This window comes from Dreissena polymorpha, chromosome 9 (genome assembly GCF_020536995.1).
Source record: "Dreissena polymorpha isolate Duluth1 chromosome 9, UMN_Dpol_1.0, whole genome shotgun sequence".
Classification (NCBI taxonomy): Eukaryota; Metazoa; Mollusca; class Bivalvia; order Myida; family Dreissenidae; genus Dreissena; species Dreissena polymorpha.
The window spans coordinates 71635891-71649981 of NC_068363.1; the positions used below are offsets into that span (position 1 = coordinate 71635891).

Here is a 14091-nt window from a genome sequence, read left to right on the forward strand (position 1 = left end):
ACAGTGATGTCACACTCAGAACATGAATTTGCAAAATATTTTAAATGAATATTACAGGAATAGTATGTGCTGTGTGGCTCAATTGCATTCAAGTCCATTGAGGTTAGTGACCAGTATTGGGCTGTACATACAGATTATTGTATCAATCATATTCACCAATTGTTTATTCATATGATACGCTGTAAGACTTATTAAATGTTATTTGTTTGAGTAAGCTGGCCATGGGTCTGTGATGTCATCTGTGGTATAAGATTTGCCTTAATTAAGAATCCACTGAGATTGCTTGATAATTACCCTTGTACATTTGGCACGATGTTTTTATTATTGGTGGCTTTGTATACAAATTGCATGTGAAGATTTTTTACTTAATTATTTTTGCACGCATCCTAGATGCAGAAATGACAATATACATAAATGTATAAGGATATTGACACCTGTAAGAGAAGTTTTATTTATGTTTTGGCTTGTGAATGGAATGAGCGATAAAAGAGTATGTATTTTGATATGAAATGTGTAAATCTTTAAAGATAACTACATGCTTTTAAAAGGTATATTTGATAGGGTAACTTACCATATAATGTGCATAATTTGATTTTAAATCCACAAAACTCTTTACACAATACAAACCGTTTTCATCGGCATCATGAACTGTTGAAAACTTATTTTAATTGGTTTAAGTTATCCACGTACAAACATAAATAGTTTGTTTTGAACAAATTTTTAATGAGATCGGTATTTGTTGTTTCTTTTCCTTTGAGATGTTTGTTTAAAATGTTGTTTTCTGTCAGATGTTAAGAAAAGTGATCAGGAATGAGTGAAATCCATCATCAAATTGTAGACGTGGAATATAGTATCATTTTAAAACTTGCAGACACGTTTGAAGAAAAAAATGTATTCGCAGGTCAAATGTCATGAACTTATGCTGTGTTCACCCACATCTTGTATTTTATTAGATCTGAGATGTTATTGATTTTTTTGTTCATTCGCAACTATTTTTGTTGCATTTTGGTAGTCTTGATGCCATTGTTCGAATGACGTTGTTTTATATACTTGCTTTCATAATAAATGATATTTCTTCATGACTTTTCAAAGCTGGTTGGTTTTGTCTGCTATCTAAATGCCTCATTGCTCGAATTACCATCTATTAACAACATGTTATTATTTGCAAGAAAAAAGGTTCTAATGCCCTTAAATCTTACTTGGCTGGAAAAAGTTTCAGCAGACTTGAGCTCGAACTGAAACGACCAGAGACCTCTATTTTGTTTAATCTTTATAAAACCTGGTCAGAATTGTTATCTTTAAATTATTTAATATATGAAATTTATCCAAATGAAATGCTACTTGAACTAAAAATACCGTCATGGCCCTCTTTGAAAAACAAAACACTTAATTATTAAAAATTTTATTGTATTTACAAAAAGTTAAAAAGTAATATCATTTGAAAAACAACTTAAACAAGAAAAACGATTATAGCGCAATGCCATCTGGGCAGTTTGTTCTGTTCTGGGTTGCAAAATGGGTCGTATCGATCTTTAAAGCCTTAGCCTCGTTGAATAGTTTCGTCTTGACGTCCTCCGAAATCACCGGCGATCTCGTGAGTATCCACGCGAACTCGTAGTGCGTCAGGCCTAGCACGTTGCTGCACGTGTAGATGAAGGTATAGTGGTCATAGTCCGTATCTATCACCCAATAGTCGCCGTAGGGGGCCACTGCAATTAGACATTAGTTAACACTTACATACCATTAAATTAACCCTTTAACACTAAGATACGTATTTTTACGCATGTGTAGTCCCCAAGAAATATATATTTGATTAAAGACCTTTCCTTCTAAATTCAAATTTAAAATGCTTCAACTCCAACCCTTAGATACTGATGAGCAGCAAACAGCATAAAACCTTAACAGACTGCGAGAAAGCGAGTTTCTCGCAGGCTTTCCGGTTTTATGTTGTTTGCACCTAGCCATTTTCAGTTTGCTTGTGAGTGGGAAAGGGTTTAAACGTAATTATTGTAGCTCGATTGCATCGAAAGCCTAAGGCTTATTGGAAAACTATCGGTTTCATGAGTAGAACCAGTTATTGTTGCCTGTTGGGGGGGGGGGGGGGATCAAAAGAACGCTCCCACAAGTGCGATCGAACCTATGACCTAGTCGCTAGGCAGACACCATTACCACCACGTCACGGCGACCTTAACGGTAGACAACGCTGTTTCTATCGGCTTTTGAATTAATGTTAAGTTTGTGTTACAGTTGTTACTGATATTGGTTGTTAACGTTTAGGTCAGCTTTCGAAATTTACCTAAGTTTATAATACGATTTTTCCGGTAATTGTTCTTAGTACGGAATTTGCCAAAATGTAGGGAACAACTAATACAGTATGTGGGTTCAAACTAAGCTGACACATGTGTTGGATAAAATGCTTCACCATTCTTTATACCTACATATATGTTTCTTGTTCAAATTAGCGTAGATCCGGATGACGCATTTTGTAAATGCCCAAAAGAATAGCTGGGACTATTGGATTAAAGACTGTGTGTGTAGTTCACAAATAACTTCGTTTATATATCTCATTTAATGGAATTGTGTGTGTACTTACGAGATGAAAACCTCAGTTTCAACTTTGCGGGGGCATTCACCGGATCTGCTACGTAGGCGTCACCTGTGGCGTTGACGGGATTCCCGTTCCTAAAAAGAGCCAAGCGTGGTTGAGATAAATTCAAAACCAGTATTACAAGTTGTATGAAACGCGCTATGGGAATATGGAATTTAATGCACTTGCATGAAGTGTCGTCCCAGATTAGCCTGTGCAGTACGGCACAGGCTAATCTGGAACGACACTTTACGCACATGCATTTTACACCCGCTTTCTCAGAGCGCGACTCGTATATATGGGTACATTCATTGAAAGAAAAATAAATAGCTTCAATGTTAAGAGCTAGTTTAAACAAGATGTGTTTGTAAAACACTATGAGTATGTCCCCATATATTTGACCTTGACCTTTCACCACTCAAATTGTGCAGCTCCATGAGATACACGTGCATGCAAAATATCAAGTTGCTATCTTCAATATTGCAAAAGTGTACATTAAATGAGCGATTTTGACCCATATCTTTGACCTTGAAGGATGACCTTAACCTTTCACCACTCAAAATGTGCAGCTCCATGAGATACACATGCATGCCAAATATAAAGTTGCAATCTTCAATATTGTAAAAGTTATGGCAAATGTTAAAGTTTGACGCAAACCAACAAACAAACCAACAGACAGGGCAAAAACAGTATATCCCCCACTATAGTGGTGGGGGACATTAAAATATTCTCAATAGTATCGGACACGCATCCATGGCTACGTACTTAAATCCACTGTTGAAAATGCGGATGTGACCGTCAGGTTTGAGTTGGTAATTTGCCTTGGCGCAATCCTGGCCGCTCTCGAACGCAGCGTAAAATCTGTACTGCTCGAACCAGTCACCCAGGTACTGTAGCGATACACCACACCCAATAATCAATAGCCGCGTTCTGAGAAAACTGGGCTTTATGCATGTGCGTAAAGTGTCGTCCGAGATTAGCCTGTGCAGTCCGCACAGGCTAATCAGGGACGACACTTTCCGCCTAAACTTGATTTTCGGTAAGGAGGGACTTCCTTGAAACTAAAAATACCATAAAAGCGGAAAGTGTCGTCCCTGATTAGCATGTGCAGACACTGCACAGGCTAATCTGGGACGACATTTTATGCACATGCATTAAGCACAGTTTTCTCAGAACACGACTCATTAAATCTCAATTGCAACATGCCATAAACAAAGAAATGACTGCGTCATGTGAAAATGGTTCTTATGCCATATGCAGTCAGCGTATCTCCAGACAAGTCTGCGCAGTTGCGCGCTCTTGTAAAGAGCAACCCTGTCTGCTAACAGACCACGAAACTTTGCGTGACTTAATAGCGGACAGCGTAGCTATTGACCAGAAAGAGCAACTGAAAAGGTGTCGGATTACGACCCATTTTAACAAGACGCGGGCCGAAGAACAATAGTGGGTGTTTGCAAAGTTCTTCACACAACACGTACGATCATTCCGAACTTAATTCGTATTGAAAAATATATTATCGGGCCAAAATATAATCAAAACAATCTTGTTGTATAACGCAGAGGACTCACAACCGTTATTAATGTATCGATAAACAATTTCATATTAAAATTGCACAGCCGTACACGAAAAAATTCGCTGTATAACAGCACCAGTCAAGGGTCTTTGCAACATATCTGCTAAATTGATTCTAAACATAATCTTGGTATCTTTTTAGATATTAGTAATTGTATTCAGAAATGTGAGGTCAACAGACATTACCCCCTCCCCGACTGGACAGTTTAATGAGCTTGGAAAAAGCCATACCAAGAAATCCTACCATCACCGGACCAGTAAGGAATATTGTCTTCCGCATGGTTATCATTAAAAAAGGCCAGTACATATACGTGTATTCTACACAACGTATTGTACATATTAATGTAAACTAAACAAGCGACAATGGAATGCCATTATATAATATACCACAAACTAAGCAGGCAACAATGAAATGTCATTATATAATATACCACAAACTAAGCAGGCAACAATAGAATGCCATTATATAATATACCACAAACTAAGCAGGCAACAATGGAATGCCATTATATAATATACCACAAACTAAACAGGCACCAATGAAATGCCATTATATAATATGCCACAAACTAAGCAGGCAACAATGAAATGCCATTATATAATATTCCACAAACTTAGCCGGCAACAATGAAATGTCATTATATTATAAACCACAAACTAAGCAGGCAACAATGAAATGCCATTATATAATAAACCACGAACTAAGCAGGCAACAATGAAATGCCATTATATAATATACCACAAACTAAGCAGGCAACAATGAAATGCCATTATATAATATACCACACACTAAACAGGCAACAATGGAATGCCATTATATAATATACCACAAACTAAGCAGGCAACAATGAAATGCCATTGTATAATATACCACAAACTAAACAGGCAACCATAAAATGCCATTATATAATACCACAAACTAAGCAGGCAACAATGAAATGCCATTATATAATACCACAAACTAAGCAGGCAACAATGAAATGCCATTATATAATATACCACAAACTAAACAGGCAACAATGAAATGCCATTATATAATACCACACACTAAGCAGGCAACAATGAAATGCCATTATATAATACCACAAACTAAGCAGGCAACAATGAAATGCCATTATATAATACAACAAACTAAGCAGGCAACAATGAAATGCCATTATATAATACCACTTACCCTCGTTAGATTGAACGTACTCTGCGCATTTACGTTGGGACAGGAACCTGGTCCGAACACTTGAGTGCTCACGGCCCCCAAACACAAAAAGCAAACGGCGGCCGACGTGTAAAGTGTCCCTTGCGTCATAGTACTGCTTCCGTTGTTCTAAGGCCTTTAATGAATTATGTGAACTTATCGTTGAGCAATTTTGTTTTTATAACACCTGATTGTATAAATGACCTAAATAACTTTTGGAATTTTTTTTAAATTAAAGTTACATAATTTATAAATGTGAAAAAAAAGGCGTAGCCAATCCATAAATTTTGTTCGAGACACAAAAAAATGCCATAACATTACATTACTATTTCACAAGGACGGATAGATAGACGAACTGACTTAATAAAAGTCCTTTAACAACTTTTTATGTTGATGGGTATGATGATATGTCGATCCTAATGCACATAGAACTCGGGATTGTTGGTGCTGTTGCTGCTAAGTATGATGATATTAATATTGATACGACATTAAAACATGACCGCCTCCGCTGTCTGTGTCACGTGCGCCGAATGGAGGATGAACTCCTAACCAAAAAAAACTTAATGTTCGGCCAGAAGAGGATCTCCCAGTCCTCAGGTACACGAATTCTTTCTAGAGAGTCTTCAAGCGGCATCGCTACATCGTTATGAGAGACTGTGGTCGACGATCGCATATTGCGGCAGTCGATACACAGCGTCAGCGAGCGTGCAAGTCGAAAGACAAGCCTGAGAAAAGCGCAACCCGTCCTTCCCCGACTTCAAGCAACTTTGTGTGCGTGACGTGCAACAAGGACTGCCACCCCCGCATCTGCGACAGCAGGCGTTGCCTCAAGATGTAAAAATTCATGAGCGCATCAGCAGTCTCCCGAGAATCAGCTTTGCCAACAACAACCACAACAACCGAGTTATGTTGCTTGATAGTTGATGCTGAAATATATATTGGTGTAACATATAATACCGATTAAGCGTATACAAGTCATACCGTCGTAACGTGTGATGCCGAAACGGATGTAAAACTGTCCCCACCTAGTAATACTCAATTGGTAATTTTCGACTCAAGTACTCTTAAGTTCATGTATACATCAACGTACCTCGCGTACGGAAAATACATAACAAAGCACCCGGCCATACTCCGAAGTACTCTTTCCGTACGTTTTAGTTACTTTGTAGTACTAACTGAGCCAACGATGACCCAGCGCGTCCAAGTAATGCTCAGGCTACGGCCTATTGTTGTTGCCATTTGCGGACCATTTGTTGACCAAAGAGATAAGGCGTGGAGCGCTTCGTAACCTCTGATATTTGCTCATGTTGCTCACGTTATTTGGGATATGACCACTTCAAACATTCCCCCGTAGTCCCGGTGAGCAGTGAATTTCACGTTTACCGAAATACACTCACGTTTTATCCCACAAGACCCTTTATAGAATTAGAAAATGTCAAGATGCACAAATAAGATGATATACAATATTTAACAATGCATTACATGAGCAAGAAACTGTTGATTCCTTTAAAAAGCGTTTACGTGCATTTTAAATGTTAGCATTTGAACCTGAGGATGTTTATAGGCAGCGTGGTTGTATAGCGGTAATTCTAACAAAATTATTCATTTGTTTTGAATCCCAAAATCAATTTTTTAACTTCTTGCCTATTACGTTTCGAAAAAAAATTTTTTAGTAAGCCCTCAGGAGTATGTGACTAAAAAATGTGTTTTCTGGATAAATTTTCGCAGGGTTCTCTTACGTTCAATTATTGATTTTATCATAATATAAATACGTTATTATTGAATACATGTAGTTTTGATTTGTTGACAATTACAATCGTTTTTGTTGCATTTTGTAAAGCAGATTAAAGAGCAAGTGTGTTCACGTTGTAATTCATCTATGTAAAATGGTTTGCCTTGTCGATATTCCTTTGTGTGACCTAATAATCGCGTATGTTATGTTTTCATGAATTACGCAAGAGTTGTAAAGTGCTTCCCAGTGCAGTTCGGTAAAAACGCTGGTCGAACTTGTAAAGCAACGCGCTCATTCCGTAGTATGTCACGTATAGTGTAGCAAACAGGCCCAGATTACTAGCTTATTTTAGGGGGTAACTGGTCTACGATTTTAGTAGGATACCAGTTACATAAGACGTTGTTCTAGAAAGATAAAACAACTAGGCCACAGGTCTGACTGATAAACATACATCCAAGAGCGTTATTGTGGTAATGATATTAACTTAAACGTTACGAAACCTCTATTTTATACAGTGTAACCGATTGTGAAACATGCGGCTATTCGGACCATGGAACGTGGTGGTGGTTGCTATGGTTATGCTATGGCAACATGAACGCGTGCGGGCACAGGAGGTCAGACCAGGACTATGCAAATCATTCGCTACACAGCCTGATTTTGATCTTGAAAAGGTTTGTAGAGATTATTTTCTAATATTGTATGTCGACTATAAACGAAGATTCGGTGGACGAGTGGTTTGTATACATATCAGGTATTATGTTGTTCAAATCTTTCAAGAATACAAATAAAAAATGGGATGGATATTGATAACCATTATAGTTAAAATATTATATATTGTTGATATTTCGGGCGGCAGTCACGGCCAACAATCTTAAAGTGTTGTTGGTTTGTGTGTTATATATTTTATTATATTACATTACATTTCATTCTTTTTTTTCCATTATACGTAATTTCATTCCATTCCATTCTATTTAATTCCTTTATATTCCATTCAATTTCATTATATTCCATCAGATTCTATTCAATTCCATTACATTTATTTCCATCCCATTCTTCTCCCAGCCATTCCATTCTATTCAATTCCATTCTATCATAGTCCATACCACCCCATCGTAGTCAATTCCATTTCATTCTATTCCATTGCATCCCATTAAATTATATTCTATTATATTCTATTATTTCTATTCGATTCGATTTATTCCATTCAATTCAAATCGATTTATTTAATTCTATTCCATTTCAGTATGTCCCATTCCATCACATCCTATTCAATTCCATTTTCATTCTGTTCGATTTAATTCCAGTCTATTCCATTTCATTCCATTCCATTCCATTCTATTAGATTAGAAATAGAATCAGGCAGACGGCACAAACCTGCAGCCATACCATTTTAAGATAGAAAATGTCAGCATTGCAATGTTCTTGAGGATGAATATCATTTTTTTTATTAGAATGCTCTTTATATGATGATATTAGGAAATTGTATATAAATAAATATTACTGGAAAAGACCAAACATTATAAAATTTATTGAAATAATGCAATCGGATAATACAAGTACCAACAGAAACTTAGCTATGCATGTACATAAAGCATTTAGTCGAAGAAACCTGTATAAATATTATTATGATTAATTGTCTATAATGCATTACCCAGACTTGACTTCTCGCTCTCTAGTAGATTCGTCTTTGTTGTTTTTGATGTTACCGTTTAAAGCATTGATTGTTAAATATATTCTAAATGTTGTAATCCAAAAATAATGTATCCTAAACCTTTTCATGTATTGATACTTTATTTTATCCTATTACCAGACACAGGTGGTTAGCGTGTGGCTATGATATTAATTAGTGAAAACATCATTTTGAATGATAAATAATCATATTATAACGAAAAATTAACTTTTCTGAAAAAAATTCACTATCAAAATGTTATATATATATTTGATAGTGAATTTTTTTTCCATAAAATTTAATTTTTCGTTATAATATGATTATTTATCATTCAAAATGATGTTTTCACTAATTAATATCATAGCCACACGCTAACCACCTGTGTTACCAGATGAAAATCGATAGTATAACAACGATCGTATAAACATGAGCTTTATACTATCGCTAATTTTAGATCAGATTTGGGTTTTTCCAAAAAATGGAGAATCTGTTTTTGTCAACTACGGAAAAACAAAATCGTCAAAAAATGCCATATTTGACAGTTATTAATGGAACATTGTGAGGAAATAATAGGATAAATAGAATATTATGTGAGCTTTGGATAAAGATCAAGTTAGTTCATCATGCTCGGCACGAACCATGTTATAGCGCTCGGCAAGCCTCGCGCTACATCGGTTCTAAGCCTCGCATGATAAACTTGATCTTTATCCCAAACTCACATAATATTCTCTTTAAACAACTTATGAATTTCAATACTGATCACATGTCATGCCTATATATATGTTACTATGTTTTGATCATGTATTGTCATGGACGGTTTGTCTATTGTATATATTGAATAAACCTTTTATATTATATTCTATGATATTATATTCTATGATATTATATGATATTGAATGATATTTTATGATATTCTACTATACTCTATTATATGCTATGTTCTACGTATTCTTTATATTATATGCAAAGTTTAGTTTTTATATATTCTATTTCATTTCATTCTGTTCTATTATATTATATTCTATTCTTTTCTATGTCACATTCTAGTACTCTGGTGCCTGGAACGAGATAGAGAAGACGTTTTTCGCAGGTCAGATGGATAAGACGTGCACGAGAGCGGTGTACACACTGACGCCGGCAATCGAGGTGTTTGTGCTCAATGAGGACCTCAGGCATGTACTTTTCGCTTGAAATTCATATGTTGATGTTGTATTATTCTTTTATATTTTAAATTGCTGAATCTTAAACGAATCATTTCGATTGACTTTATGTTTGCATGTATAAATATACTCAATACTATCATATTTCATTTATTAACAAAAACAATATTTACAAACACATTATTTGGATTCGTATTGATACTCATGCACTCTATCGGGCATTTGAATATGACACATTTCGATGCTCATTGCTACACATGAGAAAGTGGACTATCATATAATCATATTGCTGTAACCCGCGCCATGCAAAAATTAGTCTTATGCCAGATGCGGCAAGCGGAGCTCCAGAGCAACCTAATCATTCGCACAGTATGGTTAGGAGCTGCACTGTCCCATAATGAGATCACGGAACCGAGCGTGACTTTATAGCGGACAGGGTAGCTCTTGACCGGACTTGCATGTAGCACCGCTGGCCGCACATGGCATAGAACCCATTTTCGCATGACGCGAATCATATATAATACATCTTACGCACCAACAGGCCCGACGGAAGTAAGGAGAACACGACCGGAACTGCCTACTACAAGGACGCCAACGATAGGTCCAAACTGACCGTTCAGCTTGGAAGTACGTAGTGTATAATGCGGGTATCAATTATTTGTGGTGTTATTTCATTACGCGCTGAAATAAATAAAAATCATTATGTTAATTAGTTCATGTTTTTAGCTGCGGCTGAATGTCTTTGGGTTGTTACGCTATGCACATGTCCGTGTTATGACTGATGAAGGCATCATATCCTTTAAAAACAAAACTGTGATTTCTTTACATCACTGTTAACTTATCTTTGCTACCAGATATTTATGTACATGGACGTGCATCCTGATAGACAATTAAAAAGCATTATATTCTTACACTGTATTTGGACCTTTGGCAACAGTCTCCTTTGTTGTTTCAGTACAATCTTATAGCCCTACATTGATTTCAAGTAGAACTATGTTGTTGTTCCAGCATCACCGGAAGCCAATTACTGGGTGGTTGAAACGGACTACGCCACGTGGTCGCTCGTGTACTCGTGCACAAACCTCGAGGGGTTTGCGCGCGCGGAGATCTACTGGATTCTCGCGCGTGGAACCAATCTGCCCGATGACGTCACTGATAAATTGAAGCAAGTCCTACAGGATAAAGGTCTAAAGTTCGGAAAATTCACGAAGACCGTTCAGGAAAAGTGCCCTTGGTGATCGGATCACGAGTGTTGACGTACAGCCGGGGTTGTGATACAACTGACCACTAATTACGCGCATGTTTTAAATTAGCATGTGTCGTTCTTTAAATACGGGTGTCGACTTTAATGCTAAATGGACTCATCTTGTACAAGAGAATTTATACTTAGCTACCTTCTTTTGTATTGTCTCATATGTACATGTTCTGTTGCCATATTAAAATACTCGTGGTTGTACATGGAAATATTTTTTAATAAATAACAGCATTATTATGTGAACTGCCATCTGATCTTCGTTTATATAAATAAAACCTTATTCTTTTAGATTTCTGTCAAGTTGTTTGCTCTTAAAGTGTATTTAGGAGACAATATTCGTATGGTCAAAAACCGTCAACGACTAATGTGACATATTTACTCTGCATTTGAAGAACGATGATGTTTAAAGAAAGCGATATAATCGAATGTCTATGAGATTTTTACAAATGCATCATTTTACTTGTTATTAAAGAGGCCTTTTCACGTTTTGGTAAATTGGCAAAATTAACTTGATGTATTTGTGAAACACTATGTCCCCCCCATATAATTGACCTTAACCTTGACATTTGACCTTGAATGATGACCTTGACCTTTCACTCAGCTCCGTGAGATACACATGCATGCTAAATATCAAGTTGCTATATTCAATATTGCAAAACTTGACATTTGACATTGACCATTCACATTGACCGCTCAAAATGTGCAGCTCCTTGAGATTACACATGCATGCCAGATATCAAGTTGCTATCTTCAATATTGAAAAATTTATGGCCAATGTTAAAGTTTGACGCAAACAAACAAACCAACAGACAGGGCAAAAACAATATCCCCCCCCCCCCCAAAAAAAAAATAAAATAAAAAATGTTTCAGATTCGCACATGAACACTATATGCTCGTGTTCACGATCGCACAGTTGATGAAAGCGGCGGCACTACGTTGGCTGCCGCAAAGGTTGCAGGCAGCAATTACACGCCAACACTTTCATAAGGGACAGCGTCTCAGATGGGACTCTCGTGACGCATCGATAACTATAAAAGGTGCAATTGCGGATGGAAATGCTTAAAAAGGCGATGTCGGAGCTCGAGTTCCAGCATTCTTTCAACAGTGTCGCCTCGCTGTTTGACGATTACGTTTCCTGGAATATTTCATTAGAAATGTAGCATAAGTGAAGTTAAATATGTATCAGTTGGGCCCGTATTTTTATATAGAGTACCAACTGTGTCAGGAACCTAGTATTGATGATACAATCTAATTAACATAAGTTTTATGAGAATGCCCTTCGCTCGAGCTCCAAGAGGGAGATGACCGTAAAATGGTAGTACCGGTATCTGTTTATCATTATATGCCTCCAGGGAAGTGCATCCATCAGAGCTTCAGGCTTTGTCCGATGTATAGTGAGTTAGTGTATGCTTCAGATAGAAGTAATGGGCGTGTTCTAGTTGCTGCATGTCTTAGCTTTTAAGGTTGTTCAACATTTCGCACGCAAACACTTTTCTCGGCAAGACACAAACACCTTTACACGGTGATAACGAATATAGCTTCATCGTCATAACTTGTTTCGGACTGCACAAGCTAATCTAGGACGACACTTAAAGCACATGCATTAAGCCCCATTTTCCCAGAGAAAGGCTCATATCTATAACACATGGTTAGCATCTCATTCAAGACACGACGGGAAATGTACAGTAGGATATCATATCGTCCGCCTCGGTTTGAGAGCTAAGCTTTAATCAGGACACTGAGAGTTGAAGCTCGCCTTGAAGAGCTTTGGCGCACACGTTGACGTACACGTTGAAGAAGGACGGCGGAAAATACTTATACTTTTATTCAAATCGACTAGCCTCTTATAGCACCTATAAGGAAGATTTTGAATTCGAGACATATCTTAATCGCATAAACGTAACAAGATTTAGAATTGCCCTAACTCATTTTAGAATATCCGCACACTATCTTGCGATTGAGAAAGGACGACATGAAAATATCCCAAAAGAAAATAGATTGTGCAAATATTGTAATATGAAGGTAATCGAAAGTGAATACCACTTCTTACTTGTATGTCAAGCTTATACCACAATCAGAAAACAATATTTGAAACCATATTACTGTCACTGGCCATCAACAAACAAGTTTCCGTCTCTTATGTCGTCAAAATCCACTAAAGTAATAAACAATTTATCGAAGTACATATATTATGCAACAATATCACGAACTCTTATTACTCCGAATGTACCCTAATTAAAAAGCACGCTAATGTCTCTTGCATCATGTATAAGAATATAGTTTAAAGTACGCTAAATCATAAAGTTATTATTTATAATAAAGCCGTCATTGATATGTGCAACTTACTTATATATTTTTCTTAAGATCATATTGCGTTTAACGCAAAAATAGCTCTAATCGATATGTGTAATGAACTTTTTGTAACTCATTTTATATTTATATAGCAACATTTTGTCGCAATAAATATTGTCTATTTTGTTTGAAATTCTAAGTCACCTACATGGAAATACATGTTTGTTGTTATTGTACTATGTTCTATGTACTATGCAAATTTTGCTTGCACGGCACTAACATCTATGTTAAACCTTTTCAGATTAATGTTTTTTTGTACCATCGAATACACTTTTGCTTAATTATTTTGTTTATGTATTTTTGCATTTTTTTTCAGAATCGGTTCACTCCAAAAACAAAGGTTTTATATTGATTTTTATGTTTTCCTAATTTTTAAATTTTTTCTCTTAGCCAATTGACCAATAAACGTGAAGTAATGCCTAATTTTAAAATTGCATGAACAATTCATACACGTACATTTAAACCAGATGACCGGGCTACGATACGAACAGTTTATATGTAACGCACGATAAAAGGAGCACAACGCAAAATAGACAACCGGACGAGAAATGGAAGGTTTGACCTTTGTTCAT

At 36.5% G+C, this 14091-nt stretch overlaps 2 protein-coding genes across 2 annotated transcripts; one reads left to right on the forward strand and one right to left on the reverse strand.

The window, feature by feature from the left end:
* Positions 1 to 1467: 1467 nt before the first annotated feature.
* On the reverse strand, positions 1468 to 5480 carry LOC127846153 (apolipoprotein D-like). The gene is made up of 4 exons (XM_052377330.1): positions 5334 to 5480; positions 3353 to 3477; positions 2594 to 2682; positions 1468 to 1709 (listed from the first exon to the last, which is right to left on the reverse strand). The coding sequence occupies exons 1-4, from the start codon at positions 5460 to 5462 to the stop codon at positions 1468 to 1470; spliced, it is 585 nt and encodes a 194-aa protein (XP_052233290.1). The 5' UTR covers positions 5463 to 5480.
* Positions 5481 to 7499: 2019 nt separating this feature from the next.
* On the forward strand, positions 7500 to 11455 carry LOC127846416 (apolipoprotein D-like). Its single transcript, XM_052377643.1, has 4 exons — positions 7500 to 7754; positions 9800 to 9924; positions 10454 to 10539; positions 10921 to 11455. Exons 1-4 carry the CDS (start codon positions 7617 to 7619, stop codon positions 11148 to 11150), a joined length of 579 nt encoding a protein of 192 aa, XP_052233603.1. The 5' UTR covers positions 7500 to 7616; the 3' UTR covers positions 11151 to 11455.
* The last annotated feature ends 2636 nt before the right edge of the window (positions 11456 to 14091 follow it).